This window comes from Notamacropus eugenii, chromosome 4 (assembly GCF_028372415.1).
Source record: "Notamacropus eugenii isolate mMacEug1 chromosome 4, mMacEug1.pri_v2, whole genome shotgun sequence".
NCBI classification, from domain to species: Eukaryota; Metazoa; Chordata; class Mammalia; order Diprotodontia; family Macropodidae; genus Notamacropus; species Notamacropus eugenii.
The window spans coordinates 61066067-61083961 of NC_092875.1; the positions used below are offsets into that span (position 1 = coordinate 61066067).

At 46.5% G+C, this 17895-nt stretch overlaps 1 protein-coding gene and 1 non-coding gene across 4 annotated transcripts in view; one reads left to right on the forward strand and one right to left on the reverse strand.

Annotated features, from left to right (window-relative positions):
• Positions 1 to 15965, reverse strand: part of MED16 (mediator complex subunit 16) — a 37651-nt gene extending 21686 nt beyond the window's left edge. Inside the window, exons 1-8 of one of the 3 annotated variants that reach the window (XM_072601331.1) lie at positions 15834 to 15955; positions 14959 to 15126; positions 13906 to 13991; positions 13209 to 13416; positions 11081 to 11188; positions 9510 to 9679; positions 6435 to 6866; positions 5243 to 5348 (exon numbers count right to left, since the gene is read on the reverse strand). In XM_072601331.1, the coding sequence (XP_072457432.1) occupies positions 5243 to 5348; positions 6435 to 6866; positions 9510 to 9679; positions 11081 to 11188; positions 13209 to 13347 (955 nt within the window). In that variant the 5' untranslated portion in view covers positions 13348 to 13416; positions 13906 to 13991; positions 14959 to 15126; positions 15834 to 15955. Of the gene's footprint in view, positions 1 to 5242; positions 5349 to 6434; positions 6867 to 9509; positions 9680 to 11080; positions 11189 to 13208; positions 13417 to 13905; positions 13992 to 14958; positions 15127 to 15833 lie in introns of all 3 variants that reach the window. The other 2 variants (XM_072601329.1, XM_072601330.1) reach the window with 2 other exon arrangements.
• Positions 15966 to 16298: 333 nt separating this feature from the next.
• Positions 16299 to 16405, forward strand: LOC140502941 (U6 spliceosomal RNA). Its single transcript, XR_011966659.1, has one exon. It is a non-coding gene; the product is annotated as a U6 spliceosomal RNA (small nuclear RNA).
• The last annotated feature ends 1490 nt before the right edge of the window (positions 16406 to 17895 follow it).

The window sequence follows — 17895 nt, forward strand, 5'->3', positions numbered from 1 at the left end:
TTTCATTTTAATCCCATTAAATGAAAAGTACCAGGAGTCCTGGGCACTCGGAGCCAGACAGTCATTCACTGAACATTCAACTACCAAGTGCCCGGGGGGTGCAGGGCTCAGTGTTTGGCACTGGCAGAGAGAGGAAGACCATACAGAAGCCTTGTCCTCAAAGAGATTACAACTGAGGAGGGGGAATTAAGTCATGTGCTTAAACATAAAAAAGTTCAACTGTAAATGAATAAAAGGAGTACAAAATGTGATGGGAGAAGAGAAGGAAGAAATCACATCAAGCTAGAATGGACAAGTCAGGGAAATGGAGGAGGAGACTGCTCAATGAGGATGCCCTGGGGGCAGGATATCAAAAGGCAATACGGGGAGGGGTAGGATAAGAAAAAACACAGAACGCATTTGGGGAAAGGGGACTAGATCATTTGGAACTACAGTTAACACATAGCAGTAGTTGCTCACATTTTTCTAGTGTGACCAAATTTACAAAGTCCAGATTTCACAATTACTCTGGGAGGGACATGGTATGAGTGCTGTGACCCCATTTCACTGATCAGAAGCTGGCAATGTTTTCATCCCTGCCACCAAAGGAAGGCAAGATCTTGGGAGGGGAAAGAAAGCTTCAGAAAGTGAACTACTGGTTTTGAAGATGATGTCTGAGAATGGGATTTGGCTTTCTGGACCAGATGATCAGGGTCAGAGTGCCCTTAACAAGTGCTGGTGAACAATGCATTTGCCTGGAATCTTACAAATGTAATCCAAAGGGCTGCTACACATATTCACCAAGCTAATCTAGCGCTAGAGAGAACAGCTCAAAAGTAACAAAGCAGCTGTAGAGACAGCCAGAAATTCAGAGGAGACAAAATCCAAGAAAGGAGCTAGTCACAGGGCTAGCCCATGGACTCAGATATTTATATATAAAGACAAGGAGAGTGAACTGGAAATTCTGATGCACATGCCAAAAGTGGGTTTGGAGGAGAACAAAACTGATTCTATTTTGCTCTGTATTTGCAATTTTGCTGTGTCTGATTGATTCCTGCATGAACTACAGGGTGAGCTCCAACAGATGGCACTTTCAATGTCTTCTTCCTTCCCTTAACTGGTATTAAAAGACTTAACTGCTAAAAACGCTGTGAACTCCCCATTACTTTGACTTCACAGTCAGGGTTTCTTTATCGGTGATAGGCCCACAAGAGCAGGTCAGACTCCTCTCTTCCTTATTATCATCAACGCAGACCAAGAAACTATCAGCTTCTCTGCTTTGGGCAGCAAGAGAGCACCCACAAACGCCTGGATAACTGAAGTTCATTACGATCCAGCCCTGGCTTATTACCTGTTTCCCAACTCATCTTGTTCACCTCAAGATTCATTGTGTCCTCCAGTGTTCCAGTAATGCAGAGAGTACTTCAGCTCCCTTCCCTTATCTGGACTGGCAGGGAGCTCCTTCTGACTGCTGCGTGCCCCCAGTTCTCCTAATAAAGACACATCTTCCTCTATCTCCCATGGCAAATGATAAACATTCTCCTTCATGAGCACACCTTTTAAAAACTAATTTATGACCAGCTGCACATTATGAGTAGCCATCTTTGGGTATAATGCATCATTTATCATTATTATACATCGTTTAACATATAAATACTACTAGCCAACACACATTTCCATCAACTGTTTCAGATTCATGCCAGCTTCCTGGCAGTAATTAGTTGAACAATTAGGGCAGCTAGGTGGCGCCACGGTGCACAGAGCACCAGGCCTGGAGTCGGAAAATACTCATCTTCCTGAGTTCAAGTTTAACCTCAGACACTTACTAATGCGTGTGACCCTGGGCAAGTCACTTAACCCTGTTTGCCTCAGTTTCTTCATCTGTAAAATAAGCTGAAGAAGGAAATGGTAAACCACTCTGACATCTCTGCCAAGAAAAGCCCAAACAGGGTCATGAAGAGTCAGACATGACTGAAAATGACTGAACGACTGCTGAACAGTTCTCACAACAGGGAAACCAATTTGCTATTACGGTTTTTGGGTAATGGGTGGGAGATGGCTTTCAAAAGGCACACCCTCACCAAAAGGAACAAGATAAACTAGAAAAGGAAGGAAGGAGAAGAGGACACTTGTTTAAAGAAATGGAGAAACCAGTGGAAGGAAGCCGGGCAGAAGAGCACTGGAGTTCAGAATAAGGACAACTGACACTTACAGAACACTTTTAAAGTGTTCTGTAACAACAACAACAAGTAATAGCTGTCATTTATAGAACACCTACTATGTGCCTGGCACTGTGCTGAGTGCCTTATAAATATTAACTTATTTCACCTTCACAGCAACTCGGAGGAGCTCATATCATCCCATTATACAGATGTGGAAACAGAAGCAGGAAATAAGTGACATGCCCAACCACTAAGTGCCTAAGGCGAGGATTAGAATTCTGGCCTTCCTGACTCCAGAGATCTCACCACCGTGTCACCTGGCTTTTTTTAGATATATTATCACATTTGATCCTCATAATAACTTTGAAAACACATGCTGATATTCCCATTTTACGGAAGGAAACTGAGGCTCACAGAGGTCAAATGTGACACTATTAAATGTCAAAGGTGAGAATCAAACCCAGCTCTCTTCTGACTAGGCTCAGTACTCTCTGCATTACTGGAACACCAGAGCACACAATGAATCTCCAGGACAAAAAGATGAATGGGAAGAGTTTGGGAACGGGTAACAAGCCTGGGATGGATCATAACGAACTTCAATTATCCAGGCATTTGTGGGTGCTCTCTTGCTGCCCAAAGCAGAGAAGTTGGTAATTTCTTGGGCCGCCTTGGTGCTAATAAGGAAGAGAGGATCCGACCTGCTCTTGTGGGCCTGCCATAGATAAAGAAGCCCTGACTATGAAGCCAAAGTAATAGGGAGTTCACAGGGATGTGACCAGCTTGTCTAAGAATTTGGGACAGAGAAGGAGAGGGAAAAGCCTCAGTCTGCCAAGCCCTCTAAATGTCCAAGAAGCAGAACTGGAGAAGAGTCCAAAGAGAGGACAAGAAGGATCCCACAAGAAGTCAGAAGTGGGAAACCCTAAAGAATGAGATTCTGACACCCACAAAGAAAAATATTTCTGACCAGGAGAAAGAACTGTGTTTTCCAATGTGTATATACGAACGAACTCAGATCTTTAAGAGCTACGTAGAGAAGATGGCAGCCAGGAGAGGTAACCAAGGACTGAATAACATTGATGTGTGGAGAGGTCCCACAAGAAGACAGCCACCAACTGGGGGACTATGGTAAATGAATGTCATGTATATGCATGTTACAAACACTGCATAATGTACATACGTGAACATATTTAATGCTGAGCTATAACGAATACTAAGAAATAACGAACACAAATAATTCAGAGAAGCTCAGGAAGATTTAAACTGAACTGATACCCAGCGAAATAAATGGAGGCAAGAAAACGATACAAAGACCACCAACAACATAGTTGGAAAAAACAAAAACCACACTGGATGCTACGTAAAGATGAGGAGGCTTCAGGGAAAAGGAGAAAGAAATGTGCCTCCTGACCTTGTCTGCAGAGCAGAGGGACTGCAGTCAGTTTGGTGAGTGTCGTCTAACTCCATTTTTTCCCCCTTTTTTGTTCTTTGCTATAGGAGATGGTTTGTGGGGAATAAGATGGGAAAAGGTTATGCTGGGAAATGAAAATGATTCCTCTAAAAAAAGACCTAGCGGTTTCACAGGAAAGCCAGCTCAGCATGTCAAAAGCTGAGGATATACAGTCTTGGTCTGCCAGGAGATGCAGAGACCCAGACCACACACACGGTGGCCTGCTGCCCTCCGGCTTGGTCAGACCACCTCTGAAGTGCTATCGGCCTAGGGCACCACATTTAGGGAGGCCATTGACAAGCTGGAGAGAGTCCAGAGCAGGGGTTCCAGAATAATAAAGGGGCTCCATATCATGCCACGAGGATCAAATGAAGAAACTGGAGCTATTTAGTCTGGAGAAGATGCCCTGAGACCCAGATGACTGGCACTCCACTGATGCAGAGCCTGGCTCCTGAAAAGCTCTGGAGATGGGTCACCAAAAAATGCATCACCCTGTGTCCAACTAGGTGTAAAGCCCCTCTGAGCTTCTCTAGCCTGGGCCTCATACAGCAGATGTACATTCCAACACCTAGTCTGGACACAAAGATTTTCTAGCTTGTACCACCAACAACCAAGGAATAACTAATGGTCAAAATATATGAAGAGACAATTTAGAAAACAGAATACAAAAATTACAAATATTCACTCAAAAAAAAATCCAGTCTTCCTAATAAATACAAATGAATAATTCTCAGGTACTGTCTTGCCACCAAACTGGCAGGTTTTTTTAAAAAAATCATCAAATTTAATCTTGGTAAGGCTATGAAAAACAGGCACACTCATACACTGCTAGTGGAATGGCTAGAATCCTTTAGGAAAGCAATCTTATGATACATAAGAATAATAAATAATAATCATATCCTTTGGCCCCTAATCCTATTATTGGGAATATGATCAAATAAAATAATTTTTTAAAAGCTTTCAAGGCAATTATTTATTTTAAAAAAGATATAGATAGACAGATATTTAAATAGATAGATATTCTCTGTAATAACAGAATTAGAAATAGCTTAATGTCTGACTGTTGGGGAACAACTGAGTAAACTGTAGTATGTAAACATAAAGGAATATAATGAAATTAAGAATGAAAGATTTAAGGAATATGAAGAAAGAGTCAGGCCACTGATGTAATGGAAAAACAACAGATTTGGAATTAGAAAAGCTAGTCGAATCCCAGCTCTGTTACCTGGGTAACCCTGGACAAATCGCCTCCCTCTGCAGGCCTCCATTTCCTGACCTGTAAAAGGGTTGAGGAGGAAGGGGGCAGCTGTATTAAAAGATCTCTAAAGTTCTTTAGAGGGTAAACCTGACAGTAAGCAAAGACAGCAGAAACAAAAAATAAGGAGATGCACTCAGTATAAATACAAAAAAGAAAAACGAATACTCAAAGGGAGGGATGCATGGACCACAGGGCAGGACTGAGTAAGTACCTAAGAAGTTATCATCACTCTGTGCTACGTTTCACACTGAGAACGTTTACATGAAAAACATACCAACCAAAAACGCCCCAAAAGATGGAGCTCCTTCCCTTGGTTCACTGCGGGGGAAGGCTCAGAGGCCTTTTTGTGGCAGAGGGTCACAACTTTTCGAAGGGACACTTGGCAAGGAAACTCACCCACAGGGGAGATCTGCTGGAAGATGTTGTTCACAGGCAGGCCCTCCTTGCGCAGGGACCAGCACTCCACGATGCTGCTCATCTGGTTGGAGGCACACAGCAGCACCTGGGGGACAGAGGGCAAGGGAGTTGACCCCAAGGCAACTGGGCCCTAGCCCTTGGGCTTCTGACCCTGCCTGCCCACAGTGACAGAGTAGAGCTCCCTTCCCCCGTTAACCAGATCAGGTCATAGCACTCATCCTGAGAATCTTCCACGTGACACTCTTGGCTCTAACCAACTGTTCAGTCTCTCAACTTTTGCCTGTCTGAAGACATCTGTCACACCTGAAAGCCCCTCCCCACTCACCAGGCACCCACTGAGATTAGATCTTCACCACTCTGTCCTGCTCCTAACTGGTCTCCTATTCTCTGTGGTCACTCTAATTCAGCCCTCACCAGCTGCCAGAATAAACCCCCCTGAGGCACACATCTGACCGTATCAGTCCCTTACTCAGTAACTCCTAGTGATCCCCAATAGAACAAAACAGAAATTTCTTGGCCTGGCATTTAAAGAATCCAGCTTCAACCTACCTTTCTAATCTACTCTCCTCATACTATTCCCCTTCCTACTCTATGTTTTATAGGCAAACTGGACTGTGAGTCATTCCTTAACTGCACATGCCATCTTCTGCCTAGGCTGTGCCCCATCCCTATAGTGCCCTCCTTGATGACCTTTTTCTTTTGCATCCTTTTCCCCCTTGGAAGTACATATCCTCAGTTACAGGCTCCTCTGTGAGGTGCCAGTGTTAATGCTCCTTTCCTTCTAGTGTGCCTTTTGTTTACACGTTTGTGTATACATCTTACTCCCCCTCCAAGGTGAGCTCCCTGAAGGCAGGGGCCATTCTCCACGGTGTCTGCCTATTTTCCATGCACTGCATGGAGCAGGCACTTGATCAATCCTTGTTATGTGGAACAGAATATTAAGACTTGGAAGGGACCTTAAAGATCACCTTCCTAATCTTTTCTCCTCTTCATTTTCCAGATGAAGAAACTGGATCCCAGGGGAGCTGAGTGACTCCCTGAGCCTTGGTTTCCCATCCAAGAGATGGAGATGGTAACATCTGTAGCCACCCATGGGAAAAGTGTTTTGGAAACTGTACAGAGCCTCTGAGGGAAGTCGGAGGAATTAGGAGAAAAACGGATAGCTGCTCACCTGCTCTGACATGTCTCTGGCAAGGAATTTCAGATGTGTGACAGCGGGGTACTTGTCCTTACGGGCAGGGTCTGTTGTGCAGCGCATGAAGAGGGACGGTAGGATCTCCGTGTCGATCCGGCACTTCTCATTCACTACGCTGACACACACCTTGTAGAACTGGACAGGGGAGGTGCTACTGCCATCGGACGTGGCCACCACGATGTTCCCTCCACCAGTGAAGGCGATGTCTGCCAGGGCCACACGGCAGCGCAGGCGACACAGGCTCTCCGTGGAGGTCAGCACCTGCCCACTGGGCTTGAGCAAGGAGACAGTCACCAGCCCACTGATGGTCACTGCAATCCAACCCTCCATGGGTTTCCCGCCAAAAAGCGTCAGAGATGGGGAGAACTTGACTCGAGAAAACTTGTCGCCAAAACTTGAGGCACCAGACTGCAAAGGAAGACATTCCTATTGAATGCTATCCTTTAAAAGCAAGGTCAAATGCCCCAATACTCAGAAAGTCTTCCCTGATCCTACCCAGCTGGTGGCAATCTCTCCATCCTATATTCTCAGTGTACATTATTTTTCTATGTTTAATGCAATTCAATCCTTAAAGGAAGTATCACTGCATCAGTATGAAGGATGACAGATTTCATCTCTGCTACATTATGATAAATCATCTCCAGGAGTTGCTGTGGCCAAAAAAATCCAACACCCTTCAGCCAACTGGACAGTTATCTTTGGAATCAGCTAGACTGTTAACCTCAGACAATGGACATTACAATATTGGCTAATGCCAAGGTCAGTGGCTCGGGAGGACAAGCAAAGGGAAGGCAGTGCAAGAATGGGATTTCAGTGAAGGCCTTAAAATCAATTACATTCTAACTAATTCATTGTTGGTGGAGCTGTGAGCTGATCCAACGATTATGGAGAGCAATTTGGAACTATGCCCAAAGAGTTATAAAAATGTGCATACCCTTTGACCCAGCAATATCACTTCTAGGGCTGTATCCAAAGAGATCATAAAAATTGGGGAAAAAAACATACAAGAATATTTATAGCAGCTTTGTGGTGGCCAAGAACTGGAAATCTAGGGAATGCCCATCAATTGTGAAATGGCTAAACAAGTTGTGGTATGTGAATGTAATGGAATACTATTGCACTATAAGAAATGACTAACAGGCAGACTTCAGAAAAATCTGAAAAGACTTATATGAACTGATGCAAAGTAAAATGAGCAGAACCAAGAGAACATTATATAAAGTATCAGCACAGCGTGTGAGCACTGCTCCTGACAGACTCAGCCCTTCATAGCAAGGGAAGGACCTAACACATTCCCAAAGGACTCTTGATGCAAAATGCCATCCACATCCAGAGAAATAACTATGGAATTGGAACACAGAATGAAAGACTATTTTCTCTTGTTTTATGTTTTGTATTGGTTTGGCTTTTCTAATAATTTCTCCTATTTGTTTTAATTCTTCTATGCAACATGATTAATGTGAAAATGTGTTTAATGAGAATGTATGTGTAGAACCCATAAAAAGATTGCATGCCATCTCAGGGAGGGAGGGGGAGAAAATTTAAAACTTATGGAAGTGATTGCTGAAAACTGAAAACTAATTAAAAAAAAAACAATTATGTTCTACTTGGTTATATATTTATCCACCACTAGAAGTTCTCCTCTGACACCTCCATACAGAGGTCTGGGCTACCTTCAAGAAGTCCCAAACTGTGTATATCTTTTGAGATGGTGATAACAAACTAGGCTTAATCCACAAAGAGATCAACAAAAGAGGAAAACGAACCGTATATACAAAAACATTTCCAGCAGCTCTTTTTGTCATGGCAAAGATTGAGAAACTAAGGGGATACAGTCCACCTACTGGGGAATGGCTGAACCAATTATGAAGAACTAAAGTTGTGGAGTACCTGAAGGACCCTGGAGAAGCACATGAAGGGGATGGGCAGGCTGCAGCACACAATCCACAAAGGACAACAGAGGAGAGAAGGTGCCCCCAAGAGATACAGTGTCTATGCAGAACAGGACATAGGCTGCTCACATAGTGAAATCCAGGGATAATAGCTGGATAGCCCACTCTGAGTTCACTGTCTGTTAAGGGATCTGAAGGAAGGGCCTCAGAACACTCTAGGCTCCATGGGCAAGAGAACACAAAGGTCATGGGACCCCTGAAGTAGAGACATCCAGTGAAAGGGCATTCTCAGCCTGGAGCAGGTGAGAATCTGGATTTAGCTTCAGGAGCATAGAGGACCAGGATGGGGACAGAAAGGACAGTACATATGAACTCTCAGCTCAAGAGGCTGAACCAGGGCCTTCAATAACTCTAAGTTAATGACTTGGTGTCATTAACCAAGTTGAAAGGTAGCCGGGGATCTCTTTACAAGACAACTAAAAGAGGAAGACTCCAAAAGAATGGAAAATATCACAGATACTTGGCTTTAAAAAAAAAAGAAGTGACTCTAAAGATGTCAGCAAGCAGCTTATACATACTGGCCTTCTTTCTCATCTCTACAAACCTTGACAGTAAAGCAAATCCAAGTGATTGTGCTACAGGGAAACTATAAGATCCTGTGATGGTGATCACTGTTGGCTTTCAGGAAAGGACTTCTCATGAGGGAGCACAATGCATCCTCAAAGGCTTCCTCCAGGGATGGCCTTCCCCTTTCAAAAACCACAGAAGCCCATTATAAACACAAAACCATTCAACAATCTGCTGCCTGGTTTCTCTGCTCTGGGGTATTATTTCTGAAATAATCACTCTCTACCCTTTGTACATATTTGGAAAGAGGTAGGATTCTGAGGCATCTCATGGCAACAACAATTTAGATGTGGGGGAGCGCTAACACTTAAAGTATGAGCCAGAGCAGAGATTAGCCAAGGCAGAGAGGATGCCTGGGAGCAGAGAAGCTGGGCCTCCTAGCAGGTGGAGACCACAATTCCATTGCCATGAGCAGCAGAAAGATTCAAGGACCCTATGGATACAGGGTAACACAGCTCTCCTTTAGCCCAGCCCAGCCCCTCCCAGAAGGGAGCTTCTTGCCCCTTCCCACAACCCCATGCCTACTACCAACCTTCTCCACATGCAGGGCAAGCTTCACGCCATTATGTAACCAGGACAAAGACACGATGGGATCACCTTCCACCATGCTGCCCACTGTGCTCTCCCAGCTGTTGGCCAGATGGTCCGACATGCTCCAGCACTTCACATGCCCATCGGCATCAGCTGACAGGAGCCTGGAGCCTGAAAGAGTAGCAGAGGAGTGAGGAGGAGACCTGGTCAGGAAGCTGAGGGGCAGTCAGATGGGCCCTGTAACTCCTTGTGTTTGTTTCAGGACTATTCATCAAAAAGAAAAAACGTTTCCATGATGCCTTTGCTTTTCTATCACTTCAATTTCCACCCAAATATTATCCCTGTCTGCCCCATCCTGTCCCGCCCCCAGCAAGGCTTCCTTGTAAGATTTACTGTTTAAAAATTAAAAATAAAAGCAACCCGAAAGTTCAGCAAACCCAGCCCGCTCATGTGATAGCATGTACATGTGACATTCCACACCCATAGTCCCCCACCTCTTCAAAGAAAGAAGGTTGAGGCCCTCATGTGAGAGGTGGGGAACTTTAGGGAAGTAGGCAAAGACCACTGTAGTAGTAACAGTAGGACTGTACTGCAGCAGTAGTAACAACACCAACAGCAACAACAGCTAGTGTTTCTGTAGAGCTCCACAAACATCACCTCCTCTGAGCCTCACAACAACCCTGAGACGCAGATGCTATTGTTATCCCCATTCGACAGATGAAAGAATGGAGGCAGACGAAGGTTAAATACACAGTAAGTGTATGAAGCTGGATTTGAACTCAGAACTTCCCTGCTGCAGGCCCATCGAGCTGCCTCATCTAAGAGCCAAGTCCCTCAGATGTCACTGACCAGCTGTGTGGCCTCAGTCAGTAAACATTCATTAAGTGCCTACTATGTGCCAAGCACTGTGCTGAGGACACAGCAGGACAGGAGAATACAAAAAGGCAAGACAGGCCCTGCTCTGAAGGAGTTCAGAGTCTAATGGGGGAGACAACATATAGAGAGAGCTGAAGTGAGGGGGAGGGGGGGCACGCTGCAGGCCTGCATAGCAGGACCTGGGAGGAGAGCTCAGATGACTACCCTCCCCACTCCAGTCAGAGAGAGGGAGGGGACGAGGGGGCAGGGAGAAGGTGTGCAAAGTGAGGACTCCCACCCTTACCTAGGAGAAGGATGTGTGTGAAAGAGCTTTGGAGAAATGTTCCTACAGCTGAGGGCTGCTAAATTCATGATGGAAAGGAAATATCTAACAAGCACTTTGTAAGCATAAGGTGGCATATAAACCAGGTGTCCCAAAAGTCTTTCAGATTTAATAGCTTAAAACTGCCCTCAGACCCAGGTGTCACCCTGTATCTACAGGTTATTAATATACTCAACACATTCCACTCTGTGAAATGGGCTGGTGAGACTACAAAAGCTCCAAGGTCACCCAGCTCTACCATCCAATGTCTGTGACCCAAAGGTCAAAGTGCTGTATTTTTAAATGTGGAACTTCATCCTCCAGGGGCAGGCCCGCTCACCTCCACCCTCCCTCCCATTGCTGCCAGGCTAGACCATTAAAAGAGCCCTTCTCACCAGACTGATCCCACTCCAGACAAGTGATCATCTCGTTGTGTTCTGAGTTAATGGAGTACACATCCCAGGGGTGCTCTGTATCCAAAATGTGAATCATGTGGGTCAAATCTGAGGAGAGAAGGGAGAGCAAATACTGAAGGCTGGCAGAGAAAGGAATTTAACACTTCTAACTGTAGTCACCTCATTAAAAACAGCAGTCAGAAAGACTAATGAGAAAGGCTTTCAAAAACCCAACTGCCTCCCTAGCTTACTTGTCAAAACCTATTCAACTCAACACATATGTATGAGTAGCATATTGTGGAGAGAGGAATGGACAAGGCACTGGGGGAAGGCACAAGTCAGCTAAGACAGCACTCATGAACCCACAGTTTGATAGGGGATATGACTTCTAAGGCAAGTGGAAATTATAAGCGCATTAGAAAGGTACGAGAGGTCTAAGGGGGGAAAGAACACCCAGAATCTGATAAATGATAAAGTTCTATGTAAACCCATGCTGATTATATTTCTATGTCAACGTGCAGCGTAGGTAAAACTGTCAGTGCCACACAAATCAAGACCATAACCCAAACCCGAGGAGAATTTGCTGAGTTTACCAGCAAGGGAGCTCTACCAGAATGGAGAACCTGTGGCCTAGAGGCCACATGTGACCCTCTAGGTCCTCAAGTGCAGTCCTTGAACACAAACTTCACAGGACAAATCCCCTTAACAAAAGGACTTGTTCTGTAGAACTTGGACTCAGTCAAAAGGCTGCACTCAAAGATCTAGAAGGCCACATGTAGGCTCCAGGCTGCAGGCTCCCCACCCCTGCCCAAAGGAATGAGAGGACAAAGCTTACGCAGGTTTCAATAGGCAAGAGGTAAATTAGGTGTGGGGGAACCTCAGGGTTGGACAGGGGGTGCAGCTAGGTGGCGCCACAGTGCATAGAGTGCCAGAGGCTAGGGTCAGGAACACTCATCGTTGTGAGTTCAAATTTGACCAAGGAATTGGACATGACTAAAACAAATGAACAACAACAGGACCAGACAAGGCTGTTCTGGGGGCTTTCAGGGTGGGAACTGGGGATGCAGTATCCCATGACTGGACAGGCCTACTGCTGGGGGCTAGTAACAGGTCAGCTGTCTCCTATAACCTCACCCAAACAGACAGGACTGTCTCTGGGGGTGGAGAGAGGGTAGGGATTGCAATACAAACAGGGTCAGGGAGAAGATAAAGAGGAATTGCAGACAACGTGGAGTTGCTTTAGCTCTTTCTCCATCAGTGTCTAAGGGCACTCTCTAAAACCCTAAGCTGCGTGGGTAGAGGGATTCTTCCCTCTACCCACGCAGCCCCATTCCACATTCCCCATTCCACAGCCAACATGCGTGGAATGCAGAGTTACAGAATGTCAGGAGGGCTGAAAGAAACTCTAGAGGTTTAGTTTAGCATTTCTGCTCCTCTTCGTCATTCTGCAGAGGAGGGAACATGGATCAAAGTCCAAGTCCTGACCCTTAATCCAATGCTCTAGGACACACAGGTGAAGTAGGGGCTTCTGTGTAAAGGACAGATTCCCCCTAAACAGGTCAGGATCAGTCCCTGAGTACCCTGGTCTATATCATGGAGGTGGAACCAGATTAAAAGGTAATTGAGAAATATTTAACAAAATAAATAGAAATATACTAAACAGAGATGATGTCGATTCGTGGCTTTCTAAGTCAGTATGCAGGGAGCCTTTCTTTTTGGGTTTGAGCCAAGAAGCCCAGGAGTCCTGAGTTCTGGGTTCTATTCCAGGATCCCTTTCTGTTCTGTGTTGTATGACCTCAGCTCATTGGGTATCTCGGTAACTCCCAGAATCCTGGTTTCTGGGAACACTGGGACGAGAATGACATCACTCAGTTGATACTTGTTGAATTTAATTAAACCCCAAGGAAACACCTTGGCTCTGGAGCCAGAAGCCCCCAATCAGATCCCACCCAACTTTCCCTTTACCTCTATGACCCTTGACGAGTTAGTTACTTAATCTCCTAAGCCCAGCTCCTCCTCTGAAGCAGCCTGCCCACCTCACTGGGCTAGGGTGAGGAAAACACTTTGTAAATGGCAAAGCACTCAGGAATTGCAGACCATCGTTAGTATCCTACAGCAAATGGCCTACCTTTCTCCTCTTCATTTTTCAGGTCTGTGGTGAAGGCTATGAGGTTTCGGCAGGACCAGGCACAGACCAGAGGAATAGAGGGGCAGTGATTGCTTTTGGGCCTTTTCTCCCACTCGCAGACATAAGCCAAATCCATCATACCCCTAAACTGCTGACTGGGGTCCCCAGCCAGGGGTCCCTCAGATCAGAAGACAAAAATCAGCAGGGCCTGAAAAGGAAAAAAATGTGTTTGATTGTCTTGCTTTCATTTTTAAAAAGCTTTTATATTTTAGTCTGCAAATGGTCTAGAGACTGTCACAGGAGACATTTGAGACATCTGTATTTTATTTTCCTCATTCCCCTTTAGTGGAGTAGTAGACCCCAATAATAGTAATAATAATATTTTAAAATACAACAAGGATTTTTTTTCTTCATCTAATTTATATTTACCATTATGATGATTAGAATTTTTATTATATTATTATCATTATTATCTCTTGCCCCTTTAGTGGGGTGGCCCAGACCTCACTACACAGGACCCCCTAACCTGACACCAAAAAGTATGGATCAATTCTCTGCTGCTTGTGCTCATTTTGGCCTAACAATTAACATCAAGTAAACACAGGTGCCCCATCAGCCACCACCACACCATCCATACGAGGAACCAGCCGTTACAACAAATGGAGAAGTTCTGAATGCTGTGGATAAGTTCACTCACCGTGGTAGTGTACTTTCCAGGGATGTACACATTGACAATGAGGTTGATGCATGCATTGCCAGAGCTAGCTCAGTGTTTGGGAGGCTCTGAAGAAAAGTTTGGGAGAGAAGAGGTATTAGACTGACTACCAAACTGAAATTCTACAGAGCCACTGTGTTGACCTCATTGTTGTATGCCTGTGAAACAGACAGTCTACCAGAGCCATGCCAGGAAACTGAATCACTTCCATTTGAACTGTCTTAGGAAGATTCTGAGGATCACTTGGCAGAATAAGGTACCCGACACTGAGGTCCTTGCTTGAGCTGAACTGCCGAGGATTCAAACTATGCTTCAGAGAGTGCCACTCCGATGGGCTGGCCACGTTGTTCGAATGCCAAATGTACACTTGCCAAAAAGACTATTTTATGGAGAACTTGCATGGGGCAGGTGATTACATGGTGGCCAGAAGAAGCGATACAAGGACGCTCTCAAGGTCTCTCTCCAGAACCTTGGAATTGTTTACAAGACATGGGAGACCCTGGCACAGGACCGCTCAGCATGGTGTGCCCACATCAAAAAGGGTGTTGTGCTCTGTGAGCAAACCAAAAATGAAACAGCTTACAAGATGTGCACATTTAGAGTATCCATCCCAAATGTTAACACGGACTATCCGTGCCCGATCTGTGGCAGAGCCTTCCGTGCTCATATGGGTCTGATCAGCCACAGGTGGACACACTGAAACTTGACTTTATCATGGTGATATCCCATTGGACAACCAACCAACCAACTGCTGGAAGCCTTTCCCTGTCCCCTTCACTTCTAATGCCTTCCCTCTGAAAACACCTTCTATCAAGTTACATCAAGAAGTATTTCCGAAGCTCCTACTATGCACTAAGTGCTACAAAGAAAGGCTAGGAGCTCTTTAGGAGCCCAGTCTTGTGGGGGAGACAGCGGGCAAACCACTGTTAGAACAAAACAGAGGCAGGATAAATTGGAGGTGATCTTAGAGGAAAAGCCCTGGCATGAAAGGCATGGGGGAACACGTGTACATCTTCTCTGCACATAGTCACTTACACGTTGGACCAATCAGAATGTGAGATCCTGGAGGGCGGGGCCCACCTTCTGCCTTTCTCTGGATTCCCAGCAGCACTTTAGCAGGAATGGTTCAATAAAAGTTTGTTGACTGACTCCTGGGGCACAGAATTAGCACCTCCCTCTACCTGCCTCAAACTGTGTACTCCTCTAAGAACACAGTAAACAGGAAAGTGAAGCGATTAAGGGATGGGGGCCATCATCCCTTTTCCTACACATCTTTTTTTTTTAATTTGGAGGCCATGGGGTAAGTGACTCGGCCAAGGTCACACGGCTGGTGGGTGTCCGAGTCCAGGGCCGGCACTCAGTCCGCCTCTTTCCACCTCCGAAAGCCCCGCTCCTCAAATCTCCCACAGAGAGTTTGGGAAGGTAAGTGTTCTCGATGCCCCCACCCGCAACTTCAGGGTGAACCTCCAGCCCCGCCCCGCTCCGCCCCGCCCCCACGCCCCCCCCCCCCCCCCGGCCCCCAGCCCCGCCCCCGGCCCGGCTCCCGCTCAAACTGGGGGCCTTCAAGCCCCAGCCCCTCTCTTTGGAACTCCCTCAGTAGCCGCCTCCCTTGGGCCCCGCCTCCCTTGGGCCCCGCCTCCCTTGGGCCCCGCCTCCCTTGGGCCCCGCCTCCCTTGGGCCCCGCCTCCCTTGGGCCCCGCCTCCCTTGGGCCCCGCCTCCCTTGGGCCCCGCCCCCGACTCCCGCTCAAACTAGAGGCCTTCAAGCCCCTGCCCCTCTCTTTAGAGTTCCCTCAGTAGCCACCTCCTTTGAGGCCCCGCCCCCAGCGTCTCCTCGGGCCACGCCCCGCCCCTCTCCACAACCCCCGACGACTGTACACTCGGTGCGGGCCTTCCGCCACCGGCGCCTCACCTCGGCTCTGTCCGGCCGGCCGTGCCGCGCTTTGCTCCCGCCCCCACTGCAGCCGGAGCAGCTGACCCGGACCCCTCTCGGACCTGCCCCGGGAGCCGACGAGCTGAGCAGACACACAAGGAAACGTCGAGACCTCCGGCTCACGTTCGCGGTGGTTTCTGGGATAGAGGAGGCTCGGACCCCCTCCCCTCCATTCGTCATCCAATGAGGCGGTCCATTTGGCGTTATATGTTAATTACGCAAACGCCCAGCAGCCACTACGGTCTCAGTGAAGCAAAGACTGATTCTCAAATAGGGCCATTTCCAACATTATGGATAATAAATAGACGTTTATCTCACGTACAAAACACGTTTTTCGAAGATAGAAAGAAATCTTAACACCCAAAAACATTTAATTAAATCACCATATGTGGAAGATATACAAATTTCTGTACCTTAAATATCTTCGAGAAAGCCCCAGCCTTTGTGCTCGCTTCGGCAGCACATATACTAAAATTGGAACGATACAGAGAAGATTAGCATGGCCCCTGCGCAAGGATGACACGCAAATTCGTGAAGCGTTCCATTTTTTTGTCCCCTGCAGCCAAAATGAGAAAATTGCCCCGTCTGTTCTTCCCTCCTCGGACAGAGAGGAAGCCACCCACTCTCCCGGCTTGCCTTCCTGGGCTGTACCAGCCAGTCCTGAGAGACCTTTGCGTCCCAGGAATTAGGGAGACAGTCGAGGAGGATTCAAAGGGTGCTTACTAGCCTGCAGTCGGGGTTCCTGCTGAGCGCAGGTTCCTTGCGTAGGCCTCATCCTTCTGGACAAGGCTGCATTAACATTTCTTCTCCTGCCCTTCTAGGAAGGCATTTCCTCGTGTCCTCCAGCTCCCTCCAAGTTCCAGTGGAGGCCCCTTACCCTCAGCAGGGGGCCTTTCCTGACCTCCCAGCTACTAGGGATCCCAAGTATTTGGGGTTTACGTTGTGAACGTGGGCTGCCACAAGCCTCCCGGGGACTAATCTGGAGAATCAATGAAGAGATCAATGAAGAGATCTTACACCTGCTAATCTGGAGAGGAGAACGAAGGAGCCGGGATTCTGCAGACAGAGCAGATCTGTGTTTAAGGGGGGCTGCACATCACTTGGAGCACAACTGAAGCACCACCTTCTCCTCTGCTCCCAGCTACCCGGCCTTGCCCACAAAATTACTTTGCATTTCTTTTTAAATGCATACACACGTTGTTTTAGCTAGGGAATATAAGTCCCTTGAGGACAGGGGCTCTTTCATTTTTTACTGTATCTCCAGTGCCTAGCATAGTGCCTGGCACATGGCAGATGCTTTAAAAATAATTATCAATTGAATAAATGAGACCACTGGGCACATCACATGGTTGGCACTCGGTACTTGCTGAATGACATTAAACTTCAAGGAGATAGCATGAGCCAGGCCAAGGCAGGTTGGGTCTGGGGTCAGAAGACCCCAGCTTCCAGTCTCAGATCTGCTGTAAATGTGGTGTGACCTTTGGCAACCTCCCCGGGCCTATTTTCTCCTCAGTAAAATGGGGTTCCCATACTTCTACCACCTGACTCACAGGGTTGGGGCAAGGAAAACACTTTACAAACTGTTCAGCCCTTGAGAAAGGTGGGCCACTGTTAGTATGATGTTTAAAAACCTTCTCAGTTTCTCAAGAAATATTAAGGAATGGATATTTTTGATTGCCTAAAGCACTTTTCAGACATTTGCCTTAGGAAAGTGGGTAGAATACAAGCTACATTTTCTGCAGGCCACTGGAAATCCTTTGGTGGGGCCACACAGTTGTGCAGGCCTGAGCTCAGGCCTTTCTTTTAAGTAGAGAAAAGAGAAATATCTGGGACTAGGGTATATGTCTTTTCAGGTTAAGATTCTTGCACCTCCATGCCCTCTGAAAGGAGTAGGCTATGACATGCCCTTCTCCAACCAAAAAGATTGAGACAGCAAGAAGGAGGAGAACATTTCAGTCCTTGGGGTGAGTGGTTAAGGGAAGAATTTTGTAGTGAGTGTGGTTCTGGAATGGTAACCCTAAACTATATTTGAACATGTTAT